Source organism: Pseudophryne corroboree, chromosome 2 (assembly GCF_028390025.1).
Source record: "Pseudophryne corroboree isolate aPseCor3 chromosome 2, aPseCor3.hap2, whole genome shotgun sequence".
In the NCBI taxonomy this organism is placed as follows: domain Eukaryota; kingdom Metazoa; phylum Chordata; class Amphibia; order Anura; family Myobatrachidae; genus Pseudophryne; species Pseudophryne corroboree.
Window position 1 is genome coordinate 942,578,564 of NC_086445.1, and position 21,732 is coordinate 942,600,295.

General features: G+C 46.5%; 1 protein-coding gene across 1 annotated transcript in view; it reads left to right on the forward strand.

The window, feature by feature from the left end:
• The window catches only part of PROS1 (protein S), a 114,241-nt gene that overhangs the window by 12,437 nt on the left and 80,072 nt on the right, over positions 1-21,732 (forward strand). The window contains exons 2-4 of the mRNA XM_063956289.1: positions 8,799-8,956; positions 14,276-14,300; positions 15,484-15,573. Of these exons, the coding sequence (XP_063812359.1) occupies positions 8,799-8,956; positions 14,276-14,300; positions 15,484-15,573 (273 nt within the window). The remainder of the gene's footprint in view (positions 1-8,798; positions 8,957-14,275; positions 14,301-15,483; positions 15,574-21,732) is intronic.

Here is a 21,732-nt window from a genome sequence, read left to right on the forward strand (position 1 = left end):
AACCCGTGGCAAGGCACTTTGCACTTATGGGCCACTCTTTGAACGACATCAAGCACCAGATTATAGACCATGTGCCGCGAAACATCCGAGGAGGGGACAGGGATCGCAAATTGCTCCATATTGAGTCCAAATGGATTTATGAACTAGGAACCATTAGCCCAGGGGGACTGAACGAGAAGTTTTCCTGGAACATCTTCATATGAGCCTGTGATGGACTGCATGCATGTCCTGTCCCCCCCATCCTTGCCTTTCATTCCACCCCTTCCCTCCACCCCCTCTTTCCCCTTCCAACCCCTCCCCTCCCTTCCCTCTATTCCCTTCCCCCCCCCCCTTCCCCCTAACCCCCTCTTTTCCCTCCCCCCCCCTCCTGTCTTCCTCCCGTTTTCCCCTACATCCCTGCAATCGCCTGCTGCAAGTTCCCCCCGCACCTCGTATCAGCAACCCTTGACTGCATGCAAGTCTTTTATGTAATTAAGGGGGAACACATTTTAGGCCTCTACCAGACATTATGGATGTTGACACTGGGATCCCTTACCCATTAGGGGTCACATATACACGCTATATAGGTCCTGTTAGCACACATTTAGCCGTGGGTACCATTGATGCATGCGCAAACCTAGATCATCAAACAGAGACTGTCGGGTCAGGTTTGCTAGACAATAACGGGAGTGGTCTCCAGACTTTGTATCCCGACCCCGGTAATTAATTGGCTACAGTGTGACCAGTATCCATCAATGTCTTGTTCTCACATTCTTTAAGTATTGTTATGACCCTAGATCTGTTTTGCTTAACCATGTACTCTAATGGTGGAGGGTTTCCTAGGTGATGTGGTTACAACTTCTTCGCTCACTCACATACTTGTCTGTTATAGGCACTGTTCGCGTCACGTCATTGTTTACAATATTGAGCAGCAGCGTCTTGGTTGCTAATGCACCAGACGCATCAGTAGTGATGTCATCACGCCGCGACCGGAAATACGACGGGCTCGTCACGTCTCCGGCCGCGCACTGTGCACTGGCGGGCTTCTTCGGGATATAAGGTATGTTTTCACACTACACACTTGTTACACACCTTGACAAAGGGGCATGTGAGCCCCGAAACGTCGGCTTCATGTAATTGTCTTTGAATACAATTTTTTCTATTTTCAAAACCCTCGAGTGCCGCTGTCGTTTTTTTGGAACTCTATATATATATATATATATATATATATACACACTATATATATATATATATATACATATATGTGTGTGTGTGTGTATATATATATATACATATATATATATATAAAGTGAGTGTTACACAGAATACACAATTCGGTACTCTGTATTTTTACTGTGTGTTTCAGTCACCTCGTATCGCTTAAATCCTCTGTTTTGTGTCCTGTGTTTACTGTCACATAACAAAGGGATTTTTGCAGATATTGTGTTTGTCTGGCTGTATTGTTCCGTTACGCCTTATGGCTACATTCCCTATAGGGGGTAATTCCAAGTTGATCGCAGCAGGAAATTTTTTAGCAGTTGGGCAAAACCAAGTGCACTGCAGGGGAGGCAGATATAACATTTGCAGAGAGAGTTATATTTGGGTGGGTTATTTTGTTTCTGTGCAGGGTAAATAATGGCTGCTTTATTTTTACCCTGCAATTTAGATTGCAGATTGAACTCACCCCACCCAAATCTAACTCTCTCTGCAAATGTTATATCTGCCTCCCCTGCAGTGCACATGGTTTTGCCCAACTGCTAGGGGCAAAAAAAAAAAAAAAAAAAACACCAGAAAGGGCGTGGCCTATGTAAAAGGGGGTGTGGCTTCGCGGGATGACCCGCGATTGCAAGCCACGCCCCAGTATCGTCACTGAAAGGGCATGCCCAGCGCTCCGTGAGCCGCTGGCATGCCCCCTCTCCCTCTGTCTGCACTGAATAGACGCTGTGCGCATGCGCACAGCGTCTATTCACCGCTGCTCTGCTAAGCAGAGCAGTGAGTGCAGGAGCCTCCCAACTGCCCCCCCCCCCCCACCCCGAGACACTGCGGCCCACGGGTGGGACAGCGGGACAGTCCCCCAAAAACGGGACTGTTCCGCGAAAATCGGGACAGTTGGGAGGTATGCCCAATGTCTGCTACATGCTGCATCCTGCAGTGCTGGCACCACGGATTTACCTGAGGGGGAAGTTTTAGCTGCTGGTTCAGGCGCTGAGTGCCATACACCCAGTCTACCTGCGGTACCTGTGGCTAATCAAGACACACCTTGGGCAGTGTTCTCAAGTATGCTGAGTATACTTGTGACACGTCTTGCACCCCTGTGGGGCCTCCTGTGCCATTGCAGCCACATATTGTCCCTTTAGTTAATGCGCCCTGGGCGGTTACTCTGTCTACCCAGTTACAACAATTAAATCAATCCTTTGTTAGACAAAAGTCTACCGCATGCCCCTCTGAGGCCAAGGGGTCATCTAAAAGGGCCATCTCGTCTTCACAATCCACTAATATTTCAGATAATTCTTCTGATGAGGATGAAGAATGGGGGTAATTCCAAGTTGATCGCAGCAGGAAATTTTTTAGCAGTTGGGCAAAACCATGTGCACTGCACGGGGGGGCAGATATAACATTTGCAGAGAGAGTTATATATGGGTGGGTTATTTTGTTTCTGTGCAGGGTAAATACTGGCTGCTTTATTTTTACACTGCAATTTAGATTGCAGATTGAACTCGCCACACCCAAATCTATCTCTCTCTGCACATGTTATAACTGCCTCCCCTGCAGTGCACATGGTTTTGCCCAACTGCTAGGGGTAAAAAAAACAAAAAAAAACAAAAAACTGAAAGGGGCGTGGCCTATGTAAAAGGGGGTGTGGCTTCGAGGGGTGACCCGCGATTGCAAGCCACGCCCCGATATCGTCACTGAAGGGGCATGCCCAGCGCTCCGTGAGCCGCTGGCATGCCCCCTCTCCCTCTGTCTGCACTGAATAGACGCTGTGCGCATGCGCACAGCGTCTATTCACCGCTGCTCTGCTAAGCAGAGCAGTGAGTGCAGGAGCCTCCCAACTGCCCCCCCCCCCCTACCCCGAGACACTGCGGCCCACGGGTGGGACAGCGGGACAGTTCCCCAAAAACGGGACTGTTCCGCGAAAATCGGGACAGTTGGGAGGTATGCCCAATGTCTGCTACATGCTGCATCCTGCAGTGCTGGCACCACGGATTTACCTGAGGGGGAAGTTTTAGCTGCTGGTTCAGGCGCTGAGTGCCATACACCCAGTCTACCTGCGGTACCTGTGGCTAATCAAGACACACCTTGGGCAGTGTTCTCAAGTATGCTGAATATACTTGTGACACGTCTTGCACCCCTGTGGGGCCTCCTGTGCCATTGCAGCCACATATTGTCCCTGTAGTTAATGCGCCCTGGGTGGTTACTCTGTCTACCCAGTTACAACAATTAAATCAATCCTTTGTTAGACAAAAGTCTACCGCATGCCCCTCTGAGGCCAAGGGGTCATCTAAAAGGGCCATCTCGTCTTCACAATCCACTAATATTTCAGATAATTCTTCTGATGAGGATGAAGAATGGGGGTAATTCCAAGTTGATCGCAGCAGGAAATTTTTTAGCAGTTGGGCAAAACCATGTGCACTGCACGGGGGGCAGATATAACATTTGCAGAGAGAGTTATATATGGGTGGGTTATTTTGTTTCTGTGCAGGGTAAATACTGGCTGCTTTATTTTTACACTGCAATTTAGATTGCAGATTGAACTCACCACACCCAAATCTATCTCTCTCTGCACATGTTATATCTGCCTCCCCTGCAGTGCACATGGTTTTGCCCAACTGCTAAAAAAATTCCTGCTGCGATCAACTTGGAATTACCACCAATATACTGATCCGTCAGACACTGATACAGTTGCTTCTGATGAGGATTCTACAACCCAGGTTGTTGTTCCTGACCTGGTGGAGGCTATTAAGTTAATTCTTCAAATAGATGATGACATTGAGCCTACTACTGCGTCTACGAAACCTGATAAGTTCAAACATCAGAAAGTTATTAAGGCAGTTTTACCAAATTCTGACCACTTAATTGACATACGTCAGGAATCCTGGTCGTCGGCAGGAAAAAAAAATTCCCTGTCTAAAAAGATGCTTGCTTGTTATCCTATCCCTGCGGAGTTGAGTAACAAGTGGGAAACTCCACCGCCGGTGGACTCTCATGCCGCCCGTCTTGTGGTGTCATCTACTCTGCCTGTCACCACTGTCACCTCTCTGAAGGAACCGATGGATAAGCGTGTGGAGGGATGCCTCAAGTCTATTTACTCCCTCACTGGCGCTGTACATTAACCCACTATGGCAACCTCCTGGGCTGCGAAAGGTATTGAAGCATGGGTTCAGGCAATTGAGGATGAGCTGCCTCAGGATTTTTCTGACACTGCCAGACAATATCTGTCTTATATTACCACAGCCTCCCACTATATTCAGGAGGCAGCCTCTGATGCAGGTGTAATGGTGGCCAAGGCATCTACTACGTCCATCCTGGCTCATCGAATTATGTGGTTGAGGTCATGGAAGGTGGACCTGGACTCCAAAAAGACCTTGGAGGTGCTCCCTTTTAAGGGAGACATCCTATTTGGGGAGTATCTGAACAAGATTGTAACTGACTAGACTACTACCAAGACTGCGTGTCTCCCAAATACTAATCCTTCTGTTTCGAAGGCTAAGAGTACCACCTTTTGACCTCCAGGAAAAGCAAAGGGTCAAGCGTATCCACGACAAGCTTGTGCTTAGAAAACCACTAAGCCTAAATCTAAACAATCCTGGGCCGCCCGTCAGCCTGCTTCCAAACAAGACAAGCCTGCTGCATGACGGGGCGGGCCTCCCCCTGGGGGACCCAAGGGTGGGAGGCCGACTTCTGCAGTTCGCCTGGTTAATGACCACTTCAGACGCCTGGGTGCGAGAAGTTGTCTCTCACGGGTTCGTGAACTCTTTCAAGAGACGTCCCCCTCACCAGTTTTGCACAATGGTTATCCCTGCGGATCCGTTAAAAGCACAAGCTCTACACTTTGTTGTATAATACCTCCTGGATACAGGAGTGGTAGTGCCGGCATCTCTGTCTCAGAGAGGCAGGGGATACTATTCTACCCTGTTTCTAGTTCCGAAGCCAAATGGGTCCTTCCGTCCTATACTCAACCTCAAATCCTTGAACAAGTTTGTGAGAGTGTCCAAATTCCATATGGAAACTCTGCGCTCTATATTGCTGGCCATGGAACCCGAAGACTCTTTGGTATCCCTGGAAATACAGGATGCTTACCTGCACATACCTATTGCCATGTTGCATCAGCAATATCTGCGGTTTGCTATTGGCAACCTACATTATCAATTCCAGCCACTGCCTATTGGATTGGCTATGGCCCTTCAGCTCTTCACCAAGGTCATGGCCGTGATGACGGCTCTTCTTCGCCGTCGGGGATTCAGGATCGTACCGTATCTGGACGACTTGCTGATTCTGGTGAACTCCCAAGAGGTTCTCCTCAGTCATCTGGTACTGACGGTCCAATTCCTACAAGCCCACGGGTGGCTCATCAACTGGAAAAAGTCCTCGCTGGTCCCGGCTCGGAGCATGGTGCATCTGGGGCCACTACTGAACACACAACCAAGGGATGTTTTTGTCTCCAGAGAAAGTCTTGAAACTTCAGGACAGGATCAGATATTTCCTCTCTCGCCCAAGAGTGTCGATACACTCAGCGATGCAAGTACTAGGCCTCATGGTGTCGGCTTTCGACATGGTAGAGTACGCTCAATTTCATTCCCGCCCTTTGCAGAGGTTAATCCTTTCCAAGTGGGATGGCCTGCCTCATCGGATCAGGTCTCAAACGATCTCCTTGACTCCGAAGATTCGTCTGTCACTTAGCTGGCGGCTACAGGACCAACAGTTGAGCAGGGGCCGTCCCTTCTGGATCTCCAATGAGTCCTCTTGACAACGGATGCCAGTCTGTGGGATTGGGGCGCAGTGTTGGAGCAACACTGTCTCCAGGGTCGGTGGACAAGGGAGGAATCTCTCCTCCCGATTAAACATTCTGGAATTGCGGACAGGGTTCAATGCGTTGACACTGTCCCCGCCTCTAGTACAGAACAGGCCTGTTCAAGTACAGTCAGACAACGCCACCACAGTGGTGTACATAAATCATCAAGGTGGCACTCGATGCCGCATGGCAATGCTGAAAGTATCAAAGATCCTCCGTTGAGCGGAACGCCATCTGCCAGCAATATCAGCAGTGTTCATTCCCGGAGTCCTCAACTGGGAAGCGGAATTCCTCAGTCGTCAGGACGTTCACACCAGAGAGTGGAGTCTTCATCCAGAAGTCTTTCAACTCGTAGTGGACAAGTGGGGCCTACCAGATGTAGACCTGAGGGCATCTCGACACAAGCACAAGGTTCCGGTCTTCGGATCAAGGACAAGGGATCCTCAAGCAGCGTTCGCGGACGCACTGGCAATTCCCTGGAACTTTCGGCTGCCAAACGTATTCCCTCCAGTGTCACTCCTGCCTAGGGTACTGTGGAAGTTCAAGCAAGAAAGAGGAATACTACTTCTAGTCACTCCAGCGTGGCCCAGACGGCATTGGTTCTCAGACCTGCAGGGTCTCTCGATAGTGTCCTCTTCTGCTACCTCAATGCCCAGATCTCCTCGTTCAGGGCCCTTGTGTCTACCCGGACCTGGCCAGACTGGCTTTGACAGCGTGGCTCTTGAAGCTTCACTACTGAGGGCCAAGGGATTCTCTGAGGCGGTTATTCAAACTATGTTGAAGGCCCGCAAACCGGCTTCTGCATGGATTTATCATAGGGTCTGGAATTCTTACTTCACCTGGTGTGCTGGTAAGAATTATGATGCATATACTTTCAAAACTTCCAGACTTTTAGCTTTTCTGTAACAGGGCCTGGACTTAGGCCTTCGTCTGACCTTCCTCAATGTTCATATATTTGCCTTGTCAGTATGGTTTTAGAGGTAAATTATGTCTATTCCTGACGTTCATACTTTCACTCAGGGTGTTTTAAGGATTCAGCCTCCCTATGTCCCTCCTTTGGCTCCATGGGATCTGTCTGTTGTCTTAAATGCCCTGCAAGAGTTTCCATTCGAACCTCTTGATTCTGTGGATCTTAAATGTCTTACACTTAAGGTCGTGTTTTTATTGGCTATTGCCTCTGCTAGGAGGGTGTCGGACTTAGGCGCTTCTGATCTCTTCTGATTTGTCCTCCAAAGAGCGGTCTTTGGATGTTATACGGGCTCTCCGTATTTACGTGGAGAGGACTGCCTCCCTCAGGAGGTCAGATACCCTTTTTGTACTTTTTGGTTTTCACAAACGTGGCTGGCCTGTGAATAAGCAGACCTTGGCCAAATGGATTAGAATGGTGATTGCACAAGCCTATGCGCAGGCTGGTTTCCCAGCTCCTGCTGCTATCAAAGCCCATTCTACTCGGTCTGTTGGACCTTCTTGGGCGGCCCGCTGTGGCGCGTCCGCTGAACAACTGTGCAAGGCGGCTACATGGTCCCCAGTGAACATGTCCATCAGGTTCTATGCCTTTGATACTTCTGCCTCCAGGATGCTTCCTTTGGACGCCGGGTTCTTGTACCCGCTACAGTGCGTCCCCTCCCATAAGGAACTGCTTTAGGACATCCCCAATGTTATTCCCTGTGGAATACCAGTGTACCCCGCTGCAGAAAAGGAGATTTATGGTAGACTTACCATAGTTAAATCTCTTTCTGCGAGGTGCACTGGATTCCACAGGGCGCCCACCCTGACGCACTTAGCTTCTTTGGGTTTATATAGCATTAGCCACTAGTCCCTTCTCCTGTTGTGAGAATGTGGTTCTATGTGACTAACATCTACCGTCTTTTTTACCTGCTACTGCATTGGACTGGTTAACGAAACTGAACTCCAGTGCCTGGAGGCGGGGTTATAGAGGAGGCGGTGCAATGCATCCTTGGAACAGTCAAAGCTTTAGCCTGTTGGTGCCTCGGATCAAGATTCAACTCTACACCCCGATGTTATTCCCTGTGGGATCCAGTGTAACTCGCAGAAAGAGATTTAGCTTTGGTAAGTCTACCATAAATCTCCTTATTATTACATTTTATTTATAAGTCACCACAAGTGTTCTGCAGTGCCGTACAAAGGACAGTACAGGGAGACAAAACTTAGCATTATAGTAAATAAATAACAAAAATAGAGCACAGGTAACAAAGAGCACCACAATTCTCAAAACATAATACAGCTAAGATGTAAGTAGTGAGGGAGTGATCATTGTACTACTAGGAGCTGGTGGCCATAGAGGGAGATGAGCCTTTACCAGCAGGCGAAATAGCGGGTAAAGATGGTCGCTGAGTAGGAGAGAGCTGTGAGTGAAATTTGTTGAGAAGAGGGCTTTGAAAACAAGAGGAAAGAGGGCCCTGCTCTGAAGAGCTAACAATCTAGTGGGAAGGGGCGACAGACAGATGACATGAGGTGCAAGCAAGCGGGAGGTAGCCTGATGGCAGTATGTAAGCAAAGCTGAGATGTTCAAGGCATGAGGCAGGGGGGTGGAGGAGCAGCCTCAGGACTAGGTTATGCATCGGAAGGGTATGCTATGATGAATAGTTGGGTTTTTCGTGCCCCTTGGTGCCTTATGTGGGTGACGTTTGCTCAGAATATTAGTAAATATCTGTATAAAACACGCTTAGTTTGAGTGCTCGTTCCCTTGCATGCTAATGTACTTTCTATGTGTATGTGCCCTCTTACAAACATGGTTAAGCTATACTTTTAAATATGAAAAACTAACTTTCTCTCCTTTACAAAGTTATGTCTCCTAAGGCTGCATCACAGTTCCTTCACCGAAAACGGCGTGCCAACTCATTTTTTGAAGAAAGTAAAGGTGGAAACCTTGAAAGAGAGTGCATTGAGGAACTGTGCAATAAGGAAGAAGCCCGTGAGATATTTGAGAATGTCCCTGAAACAGTGAGTAGAGCGAATACTTGTTTCGTTTTATCTTGCTTATTTTAGTGGTTCCAAATTCACAGATTTGTTTGTGTGGCAGAAATGTTCAATGTGCAAGTAGTGTGGAACTGGATATCATGTATTGCATCACTGATTCTCTCACATTGCATAGATGTATAGTTATATCACGGTGTATTTCGTTTTGCAATCAGAACAAAATGTTCACTCTTCCCTTCTATATGTGACTATGGAAACAGTTAAAGCCTGTAACATTTTAGGTGAGGAGTGTTTCCCTTCATTTCAAAACAAAACAAATATTTCAACATATTCCATCAGCAGTCACTTGCAGGTGGTGAGTGGGAAACACCGCTTAACAGTCCTGTCAGTCAGAAGAAAGGTGGGCAGCTGTAACAGGGTCTTGGAGAGGTGTCCGGTCGTTAGCCGATGTACATATGGCCGACCTAACGAAGCACACCCCTTGGGGAATAGGCACTGTGACAGCTAGAAACATTGATTTTATTTAGGGTCATTTTTATTTTATATGCCCCCAAATATTAATGTATCGCTTTATTGGTGATTTGTTCCTTGCGTCTTAAGTGTTCCATAATCTGCCTGATCAAGCATGATTACAAGATACAGGATGGACCCTTACGTGACTGTCACATGTGTGTAGGCCAGTGGTTCCCAAACTTTCTTGAATCACGGCACCCTAAATTATCAGCATTTATTTCATGGCACCCCTAGGATAAAAGTTTATTATGGATATATTTGGAAAACAAATATTAAAATAAGTAAATTCTCCCTACCTGTCATCCTTAGGGTTAGTTATGTGGTGGTGTACAATTGTGCTCCTGTTTGTCCACATGTTTTATGATTGGCAGCACCAGCACTGGTTTTGTCATGGCACACAGTTTGAGAACCCCTGGTGTAGGCGGTAGATTGGGATTCACTAAGCAGAGTTCTTCTTTAAAGATGTGGCTGGGTTTACCTGGGACATTCAGGGCTAAATGTAATAGTCTGCAAGAAGCAGGAAGTTCCAGAATTTCGTGCAAGTCTGGATGGAATTTTAAAGCGCCCATCATATAGATGGCAAACCAGCCTGGTTATGCCGTGTACATGATTACCGCTTTAAAAATCCAGTCAAGACTCCCACGAAATCAAGCACTTCCTGCTTCATGCATGCTAGTCTTGTTTATAACAGATATCAGTGTGATCTAACAATTACATTCCTGTACTTACACAGTATAGCAAAGTTTTTTTAATCATTGATTTGTCTTTTACCTAAATCCAAAGTCTTTAAATGTGTAGCAACAACAGTGGGCTTGTTTGATGATTTTCAGAGATTCCCAGTCACGTCACAGTGCTTAGCGTATTACCCTGCTTATGTCTGTCTGTTGTCTGATGAGTACAGCTTGATTGGCATACACTGTGTCATTTAGATGTTTTCTGTATTCATTATCTGGCTATACAATTTGCCTTTAGAATTGGTGAAGAGATTTATGTGAATGTTTGATTGAGGGAACTATATTTAGATACTGACATTTACATAACAAAATATATTTGATTGTTTTCTGTAAATTATATTGTTATAATACATTGACGGTATGAATACATTATATTCGGACAACCTGATGTCTCTGCCGGGCTTCGGTCTCTTCAGGGCCGATCGCTCCAAGGTTCTCTCAGGAAAAACGAAGGGTGGTGGCATCTGCTTGTACATCAACGAAAGATGGTGCATCATTGTCACAATCCTAGGGAAATCATGTAGCCCTCACCTGGAGATGCTGAGTATCAACTGCAACCCCTTCTATTCCCCCTGGAATTTGCCTCAATTGTCCTTGTGGGAGTGTACATCCCCCCCCTCGCCTGCACAAACGAAGCCCTGCACCACCTGGCCGTATGCATATCTGACATAGAACAAAAACACCCAGACTCTCTGCTTATAGTGCTGGGCGACTTCAACAGAACTAACCTGAGCACGGCGCTACCTAAGTACAAACAACAAGTCACGTGTCCCACTAGAGAAGGGCGCACCCTTGATCACTGCTACACTACCCTCAAGTCTGCCTTCTGGTCTATCCCGCGTGCTGCACTCGCCTATCTGACCACTGCCTCATCCACCTACTCCCAACCTATACACAGAAGCTGAGAGCGGTTAAGCCTGTTATCAAGACTGTTAAGAAATGGACCAATGAGGCCAAGATGAAGCTCCAGGCCTGATTCGACTACACGGAATGGGGGATCTTCGAAGCCTCGGCAACTGACCTGAATGACCTGACAGACACTGTCACATCCTACATCAGCTACTGTGAGGACATGTGTGTACCTTTCCTAGACTTACCGCATTTACAACAACAACAAGCCCTGGTTCAACGCCCAGCTCAGGCAACTTCGTCAGGCCAAAGTGGAAGCCTATAGCAGCGGTCACAGAGCACTATACAACCGAACTAGGAACTCTCTGACTAAAGAAATCAGGCTAGCAAAAAAGCGGTTCTCGGGCAAGCTGACAAGTGATCTCTCCACCAATGACCAACTACAAGAAAACATCGAAGTCCACCAACATGCACCAAGACCTAGCAGACTAGCTGAACCACTTTTATTGCAGGTTCACAAATCAAGTCCCCTGCAACCCAAACAATCACCTCTATGATGCCCCGAACAACAACGGCCAACTCCAGACACTGTAAGTCGCCCAAGAAGAGGTGGAGGCACTGTTCAAAAGGGCCAAACCCAGGAAAGCTCCAGGTCCTGACGGAGTTTCAGCGTCTGCCCTGAGAGTATGTGCGGGTCAGCTCGCCCCCATGTTCACCAAGATCTTCAACAAATCGCTGGAGCTACAGAAAGACCCTTCCTGGCTCAAAAGGTCCACTATCGTCCCGGTCCCCAGGAACCTGAAAAGCTACAGGCCAATAGCACTGACGTCTGTGGTCATGAAAACGTTAGAGCGTCTGGTTTTGAATCACCTGAAAACTGTGACTGGCCCCCAACTGGACTCCCTACAGTTAGCCCATCGATCGAATTGGTGTGTCGAGGATGCAGTCAACCTGGGCCTGCACTACATTCTACAGCACCTAGACATTCCCGGTACTTACACGAGGGTCCTGTTTACCGATTTCAGCTCAGCCTTCAATACAATCGGCCCTATCATCCTCCACCCCAAATTACTTCCCCTTGGGGTCCCAGAAGCTACCTGTTCCTGGATAGTAGTCTTCCTGACAGATAGGACACAGGTGGTGAAAGTGAGGGAATTCACCTCTCAAGCGTGGTCCATTAGTACAGGGGCCCCTCAGGGCTGTGTCCTCTCACCCCTGCTCTTCTCCCTGTACACAAATGAGTGCACCTCAGAGGTGCACTCAGTAAAGATTATCAAATTTGCAGACGACACCACCATCATCGGCCTCATCAAGGATTCGGCCTATAGACAGGAAGTAGACCGGTTAGCCCAGTGGTGCAGCCACAACAACCTTGAGCTCAACCCCCTCAAAACTGTTGTGATAATAGTGGACTTCAGAAAGAACTCAGCTAGTGCACCTCCGATAACGATTGCTGACAGTGTGGTATCGCTAGTGGACTCCTTCAAGTTCTTAGGGACCACAATCTCCCAGGACCTTAAATGGTGGCCCAATGCTGACGCCACTGTCGAGAAAGCGCAGCAGAGGTTGTTCTTCCTCAGGCAACTAAGGAAGTTCAACATCCCACAGAAGCTTCTGCTCCTCTTGTACTCCGCGATTGTGGAGTCGGTACTGTGCTCCTCGATACTGGTATGGTACGGCTCCGCCAGCGCGAGGGACAGATGCAGGCTCCAAAAGGTGATCAGAACCGCAGAGAAGATCATCGGGCAGACCTTCCCTCAGTCCAGGACCTGTACCTGTCCAGAGCTAAAAAGCGGGCAACGAAGATAGTAAAGGACCAGCTACACCCCGGCCACTTGCTTCCTTCAGGCAGGCGTTACAGGGCCGTCCCTGCCGGGTCCACCAAAAGCCTCAAAAGTTTCTTTCCCCAAGCGGTCCGCCTGCTGAACTCCTGAACATTGACTGACTAGACGTACATGTAACTCACTTGTGTCCCTACGGTATACCTATCTGTATGACTTTACTTGCCCCCCCCACCCCCCCACTTGCTTATCTGTTACCTACTTGGCTGTTGTATAGCAAACCGAAGACAAATTCCTGGTATATGCAAGTATACCTGGCCAATAAAGCTGATTCTGATATAAAACCTGCCCTCATCTTTGTCAACCTCTGACATTGCCTGCACATTTCTAGATTAGCACTTGCCTTGTGGTACTTGGAACTGGCTCTGACAATCTCCATCTAGCTTTCCAGGTTTGTGGGTACATTTTAGGGCAAATCCCTTCTTAGATGGTATTATGCTTTCTCCAAATAATGAGAGTTAAAGGACATGTGGACTATTGTTTAACTTCCATGAGTGCTAATATTTATTAGATGGGTTGTCTAGCTACTGTATGCACTTTACTGTGAAAAAGTATCTAATTAAAAGTATAGGTTGAAACCTGATATACAGCACCTTTAACTCAAGTCTTTTCACATGGATAAAAAGGCTTTATGATCTCTCACAATGCAGGGAACGCAGTAAATGCACCTTCTCCAGCTCTTTGTCACATTTAAATAATTTTGTCTTACAAAATGTGTGCAAAAATAAGTACATTAATGTGTATGTGCCTAACTCATACTCAATGAGGAACACCCCATATCCACCCAAGTCCTACCATAGCTATCTTTTTCCTATGCCACAATCCTGACTCGCACATCAATTCTTACCTGTAAAATTATTACAAAGGAGCATGTTGCACAGCTCTTTTACACGTCTTCAGTATCATTAGTAGACTTGGACCTGACTAGTGACTACACATCTTACCTTTCTCTTTGCATCCTGTTACAGACACAGTCATGTCACAGTCCACAGTATGGGGCAGATTTAATCTCTCACTTAAAGCAATAAAATGTTAAGTAACTCTGTACCAAAACCTAATGTAACGGCAAATATAAATCCTAAAATACTGTTCTGTTGGCAAGAACTGCTACACAATAATCATGCACCCCTTTGCAAAAAGGACATGAACCGTCAACTTAGAGTTCATATGCCAATGGGACTCTTTATTGATGACTAATAGCTTTAGATTTGACAGTAGAGATTTGTGTTTGTTTGTGTGTGTGTGTGTGTGTGTGTGTGTGTGTGTGTGTGTGTGTGTGTGTGTGTGTGTGTGTGGTAGGGGGGTGGGGGTGGACATAAATTATACCACTATTTTTAATTATAAAGTTGCAGAGAATTTTATACTTTCAATTTCAAACTGAACATTCTTTTTTTGTATTGTTCTAGGAATATTTTTATCCAAAATACTTGGGTAAGTTCATTACATATTTATTATAAATAACAATACTTGTTTGTTTAATTACCATATTATTAACCCTACGGGGTCTCTGGGGGGGTCATTCAGACCTGATCACACACTAGGTTTTTTCGCTGCGCTGCGATCAGGCCAGAACTGCGCATGCGTATGCACCGCAATGCGCAGGCACGTCGTACAAGTACAAAGCGGATCTTTGCCCTGCGATGGATTGTGCAAAGAATCCATTCGCACAGCCGATTGCAAGGAGATTGACACGAAGAGGGCGTTTGTGGGTGTCAACTGACCGTTTTCTGGGAGTGTTTGTAAGTCCTGGGCTACTCAGAAACTACACAAAACTTTTTTGTACCGCCCAGCTGCACATGCGATCGCACACTTGCAAAGCAAAAATACACTCCCCAATGGGCGGCGACTATCTGATCGCAGCAGTGCAAAAAAACCCTAGCGAGCGATCAGGTCTGAATGACCCCCTATGTACTAATCCTTGGAGAGAGATAAAGTGGTCGGAGATAAAGTACCAACCAACCAGCTCCTGTCATTTTTCAAACACAGCCTGCAACATGGCAGTTAGGAGCTGATTGGATGGCATGGCAGTTAGGAGCTGGTTGGTTGGTACTTTATCTCCGCCCACTTTATCTCTCTCCAAGGCTTAGTACATAGACCCCTTAATCTGTAGTATGGGCATGTATTTTCGTTTTAATGGGGAAATCACATACTAGAATAACTGCATCAATTGGATTATTACCAGGAGGGGAAGATGTATCAAGCAACGTGGAAAAGTTAACAAGCACCAGTCAGCTTCTACCTTCTATTTTCCAGAATGTACTTGATATATGCTAAAGAACATCTGATTGGTTGCTATGGGAAACTTCTCTACTTGCCCACTTCCCCACTCTTTGCGCTTGATACATCTCCCCCTTAACATTCAGCTGTTGCTGATAAATGGTGAACCGCTTTGCTGACCTGGTGATGATGAGATACACCTACCAAGAGCCAGTGGTGGTATCTGCCCTTTCTGTGAGATTTCGTCATGATTTATTCTTATATATAATAGGCGTTTAAAAAAAAAAAAACTACTATAGGTGATTAAATACAGATTGCACTTTTACATTTCCTTGGATTTGTTTGGTAACTATAATTAAAGATTCAAAACAGCTAAAATAATCTCTACCTTTTACAGTCTGCCTTGGCGCCCATCGTAATGGAAATGATAATAAGATTAGCTATCTGAATTTTGATGGCCCAGCCGATCTGAGATCATGCATCAATGGTTTGTATAACATTTTCTCAATTATATTATAGGCGAAGCTCTTTTAAAAAACAACAACGCACTGTCTGCCTCTTGTTGCGCTGCACCGACAGTGTAATCCTGCCACTGTATAAATCATTGGTGCGGCCACACCTGGAATATTGTGTACAATTTTGGGCACCGCACTATAAAAAAGATATCTTGGAACTCAAAAGGGTTCAGAGGCGAGCCACTAAACTGGTTAAGGGGTTAGAGGCACTGGATTATGAGGAAAGACTTAAAAGGTTAGATATGTTCACACTGGAAAAGAGATGACTAAGAGGGGACATTATTAATATTTATAAATACATTAAGGGACAATACAAGGATTTATCAAACGATTTGTTTACCAAAAAAACACTACATAGGACACGAGGACACCCCCTGAGGTTAGAAGAAAAAAAATTCCATACTCAACGGAGAAAAGGGTTCTTCACAGTAAGCGCAGTAAGGATTTGGAATTCTCTGCCAGAGAAGGTAGTAATGGTGGACTCAATCAATAAGTTTAAAAATGGATTAGATAAATTCTTAGCGAAAAAAAATATCCAGGAACACAACATTTAATTAACAAAAAATAAAAAAAAATATATTTTTTATAATATAGGATTAACTCGATGGACAATTGTCTTTTAACCTCAACAACTATGTAACTATGTAACTATGACACATCGATCATGTATGAGCAGGATTGCTGCACATTGTGATGCAGTTGTGTCCATTTTACAAAACAGCCCATATCAGTGTGTCTAGTGAAGTTTCATTTATCAGTGAGTTTAATTCACAAGCTATATCACTTTCGATATCCGGATGGTAGATAGACAGAACATAGGTAGACAGTCAGTAGGCCGACACCGTATGGTCGACAGTTTCAAAAGGTTGACAGGGTCAAAGGGTCCACAGTTAAATGGTCAACATTGACTTACTGTAGGTTGACATGGTCAAAAAGTCGACACACAAATGGTTGATACAAAAGAAATCCACATGTTTTTTCAGGGATTTTTCATGATTTTTAGGGTAATGTGTAGGGTCAGGATTAGGCACTTGGGGGAGAGTTAAGGTTGGGCACTTGGGGGACGGTTAGGGTTACGTTGCCGAAAGGGATGGTTAGGGTAAGGCACTTAGGGGTCTATTCATGAAGCAGTGAAAAGTGTGGAGAAGTGAGCCAGTGGAGATGTTGCCCATGGCAACCAATCAGTGTTGAGGTCACATTTATAAAGTGCATTCTATAAAATTATACGTAGCAGGTTATTGGTTGCCATGGCCAACTTCTCCACTGGCTCACTTCTCTACACTTTTCGCTGCTTCATGAATAGACCATTTAGTGGAGGGTTAGGGTTAGGCTGCAGAAGGGGAGGGTTAGGGTTAGGCACTTAGTGGAAGGTTAGGGTTAGGCTGCGGAAGGGGAGGGTTAGGCACTGGGGGGAGGGTTAGAGTTAGGCACTAGGGGGAAGGTTAGGTTTAGGCACTAGTGTCATACCCTCCAACATTTTACACACAAAAATCGGTACAAATTAGAAAAAGGGGCGTGGCCATGGGTAAAGGGGGGTGGTCACGCCCCTTTTCCTATACTTTCAATGGAAGTTTGGAGAGCCAAAAATAGGTACAGACCATAAAAAAAAGGTACTGTACCTATTAAAAAGGTACAGTTGGAGGGTATGTAGTGTTAGAGTTAGGATTAGGGCTAAAATAATAAGTGTCAACCTTTTCTGTGTAGACCATTTGCATGTCAGCTTTAACCCTGTCGACTTATTGTCTGTTGAACATCTGGTATCTACCTATTGATTGTCTATATACAGTATGTACTGACTATCCTTCAATCCACACCCATCAGTTTCTCCGTAGAAAAGTCAATAACTACAGAGACTTAACACTAAATAACAGTCTTGAGCAGAAAGGTCATGATCATACACAACATTCATATACTGTACAAGAGAAAGACAAAGGAACCCATTCACTAAGCACACTCAATGTGCAGTGAAAAATGTCTTGCTTTTGCACAAGTGCACTAAGGGCCGAAACACACGAGGCGGCTGGCGCCGCCCGGCAAACACCCGGCTGGCTTTAAACCGCTGCCGTGATGTAAAGACACATGCAGCGCAATGTGTCCTTACACGCGGCACGGTCCCGGCCCGGCTGCCAGGTTGCAGCCGGGTCTCACCACTGGAAGGTCCGGCTGCCGGGCCGGCGCCGGGCTGTCTTTGCAGCCAGCAAACCGTGTGTGTGAAGGGGAGCTTTCATACACAAGGGTTTTTTCTCAAGCCGTGTCTAATGCTGCGCATGCGCACAGCATCACACACGGCTCAAAGCCGTCCTGTGTGAGCGACTCTGACGGTTTCTCCCGGATGGCAAAAAGCCGGACAAAGTTTGTCCGGCTTTTTGCCATCCGGGAAAAACCGGAGTGTGTGTTACAGCCCTAAGGGGGTAATTCAGACCTGATCGCTGGGCTGCTAATTTTGCTGTCCTGCGATCAGATAATCGTCTCCTCCAGGGTTAGTGTAAATTCGCTGTGCAAGTGTGCGATCGCATGTGTACGCCGAGCTGCGAAAATACACTTTGTGCAGTGTTTGCGTAGCCGAGGACTTAACAGGCTGATCGGGGCAGGAGCTGATGTCACACACCCTCCATGAAAACGCTTGGGCACGCCTGTGTTTTTCCGGACACTCCCAGTAAACGGTCAGTTACCACCCACAAACGGCCTCTTCGTGTCAATCACCTTGGGAATGCCCATGCGATCGGATTTTCGCACCATCCCGTTGCTGACTGGTGATGCCTGTTGTTGACCGACGCGTGTGCGCATTGTGGTGCATACGCATGCGCAGTTAGGACCTGGTCACCCGCTGTGCGAAAACGCACAGCAGCGATAAGATCTGAATTACCCCCTAAGTGCTTACCAACTACTCAGGAGACGTCCTCCCAAACTAGAAGTGTGTGTGATGGTCGGCAGAATCTCAAAAAGCTCGCTGTGCAAGTGTAAACCTCACATCAAATGTCCAGCCTGCTGCAACTTTGGTATGACCTCTTTCATTAAGTAAATATTTTACATTTTGCTGCTAAAATACAGCTCATAGTCATTTGTGGATTGAATTAATCAGGAGAGCTGGAAAAATCCGAAGTTAGAAACACAATACTTTGTTGAAGTGAAACTGGAAGTGACAAATGTACCATTCAAACTACAGTTGATACCTAATTTTTGGCATTGGTTGGGGTTTGTGCCAGGGCTCCTAGTTTCCTAAGGAATTAAAGATGGGCAGCCAGGACCCCAGGAGTTATTCAATAAAGTTCCATACATATATGGTTGGTGGGGTTGGTTCTGGTGAAACTTTATGTCTGATATTTCTGCAGTATGTCTTTATAATCTCAGATCTTGTGTGTCCAGGTAAATATCTAATGGAAGACATAAAAAAAATATATAGTGTACATTATGTATACTGGGTTAAGTGTATATTGTTTTCACTCACCTTTCATGGATAAAATTGTGAATGGGACAACCATACAACCGTTGTACGCCGGTGGCTACGATGTAACAATGAGATGAGGGGATCCTAATTCTAAACCGCAGTCTGGTGCAAATGGAAAGGATTGCAGACCCAATTGTTGCAAAGTTCCTTTGTGTGGCAATGGTTGTGCACTTATCTGCACAGCAAGGAACATCGTGTCACAACTGAGGGCCTGAGCTGACGGGAGGCAGCCTCAGTTGTAGGGGCTGAGATGTACCGGAACCTGGGAGGTTGTATCAGACCCCTGGACATGTAAGTAACATGAATAATAACTGCCCGAAGGCGTGACCACGACAACTTGGATAAAAGTCAATGATGTTTATTATGACAACTCCGCAACACAGCAGCAGTAAAAGAAAACGTAAAAAGTCAGCAAAGAATAAATACAGTTCCTGGGTACTACAGGATGGCAGGAGCCACAGGGCACTGGTAGTGTGAGATAGTTCTTATGATCTTCTAGATGGAAAGTCCTTACCAGGCCCGACTGTAGCAATGGAGATAACCCAGGATTGTGCCAGCTGGTGTTCCAGGAAAAGCTGGGTTGCTGAAGATAAAACAGCTGCTGTGGATACTGGCTGGAACCAGACTGTTGTTAGCACGGAGTGGATACTGGCTGGAACCAGTTAAATAATAAATGAACTTGGGAGCGATGAAATATGAACTGAAATGTAGAACTTGAGAGCGGAGAAATAATAATACCGGTGGAGAGTGGTAAAGTGTAGAAAGGACACCGGCCCTTTAAGGGAAGCTGTACTCTGCTGGAAGCTGAGCTGGAAGCAGGTAAAGTTGTAGCTGGAAACAGATGAATCCACAATGGATTGGAGAGTCAGGCTACACCGCAGGTGGAATGCTGGTGCGGGTCTCTATGGTGGAAGTCTTGAGACAGGAGCTGGAACCTGGAAGACAATCACAGGAGAGAGACAAACAGGAACTAGGTTTGACAACCAAAGCACTGACGCCTTCCTTGCTCAGGCACAGTGTATTTATACCTGCAGCAAGGAAGGAATTGGCTAGGCAATTATGCAGATTATCAATACTGAGAACAGATTGGTGGAAATGATCAGCTGACAGAATCCAAGATGGCTGCGCCCATGCAGACACTTGGAGGGAAGTTTGGTTTGTAATCCATGTGGTAATGAAAACAGTAATGGCGGCGCCGGCCACCGGAGACAGGAGGCGCCAGGCTGACAGATGCACATCCAACCACGCGGACACAGCGGAGGCCGCGGCTGACGTAATCGCCACTCAGACACTCTGCATGCAGAAGTTCAGGGACGGCGGCGGAGGCCGCGGGAGACGCCATGCCAGGTGTAATATGGCGTTTACTGTGACAGCGTCCCAGAGTGACAGGAGAGGATACAGGAATGTACACATCAGGATAACAGATGGGATCCGGTCCTGGAGCGCTGAGCCAGCCTTAGGAGGCATCTGATGGGTAAGAAATGGCGTCCAGATACCCGGATCGTGACAGCACCCCCCCCTTTAGGAGTGGCCCCAGGACACTTCTTTGGCTTTTGAGGAAACTTGGAATGGAATCTCCGGACCAAGGCAGGAGCATGGACATCAGAAGCATTGGTCCATGAACGTTCCTCAGGACCATAACCCTTCCAGTCAATAAGATATTGTAGTTGACCGTAACGGTGACGTGAGTCCAGGATCTTGGCCACTTCATACTCAACGCCTCGTTGAGTTTGGACTTTCGGAGTTGGAGGAAGTGAGGAATGAAACCGATTCAAGATCAGCGGTTTCAACAGGGAAACATGGAATGTCCTGGGTATTTTTAAGAAGGGAGGCAACTGGAGTCTGTAAGCAACAGGATTGATGACTTGTTCAATCTTGAAAGGACCGATATAGCGAGGTGCAAACTTCATACTGGGAACTCTTAACCTCAAATTCTTCGTGGATAACCATACCCGATCACCCACCTTGAGAGCAGGAACTGCTCGACGCTTCTTATCCGCAAACTTCTTGTACCTGAACGATGCCTTGAGCAGAGCTGATCGTACGCTCTTCCAGATATTGGCAAACTGATGCAAGGTGATATCCACTGCGGGAACAGAAGTTGCTGGAAGCGGTTGGAACTCAGGGACTTTAGGATGGAATCCAAAGTTAGTGAAGAATGGTGTTGAAGCAGATGAAGAATGATACTGGTTGTTATGACAGAACTCGGCCCAGGGAAGTAATTGAACCCAGTCATCTTGAGAGGAGGACACATAGATGCGGAGGAAGGCCTCCAAGTCCTGATTCACCCTCTCGGTTTGACCATTGGTCTGAGGATGGTAAGCCGTGGAAAACTTTAGCTTGACTTGGAGGACTTGACATAAACTTCGCCAGAATTTGGCTGTGAATTGAACTCCTCGATCTGATATAATTTCTTCAGGAAGACCGTGGAGTCGGAAGATCTCTTGTATGAATACTTGAGCCAACTTGGAAGCTGACGGAAGACCGGTGAGAGGAATGAAGTGTGCCATCTTGGTGAACCGGTCAACTACCACCCAGATGGTATTGAACTTGTTGCACATGGGTAAGTCTGTAATGAAATCCATCGACAAGTGGGTCCATGGTCGACGGGGAACGGATAGTGGAACCAGTTGCCCCGCAGGCGACTGGCGGGATACTTTATGTTGGGCACACTTTGGGCAAG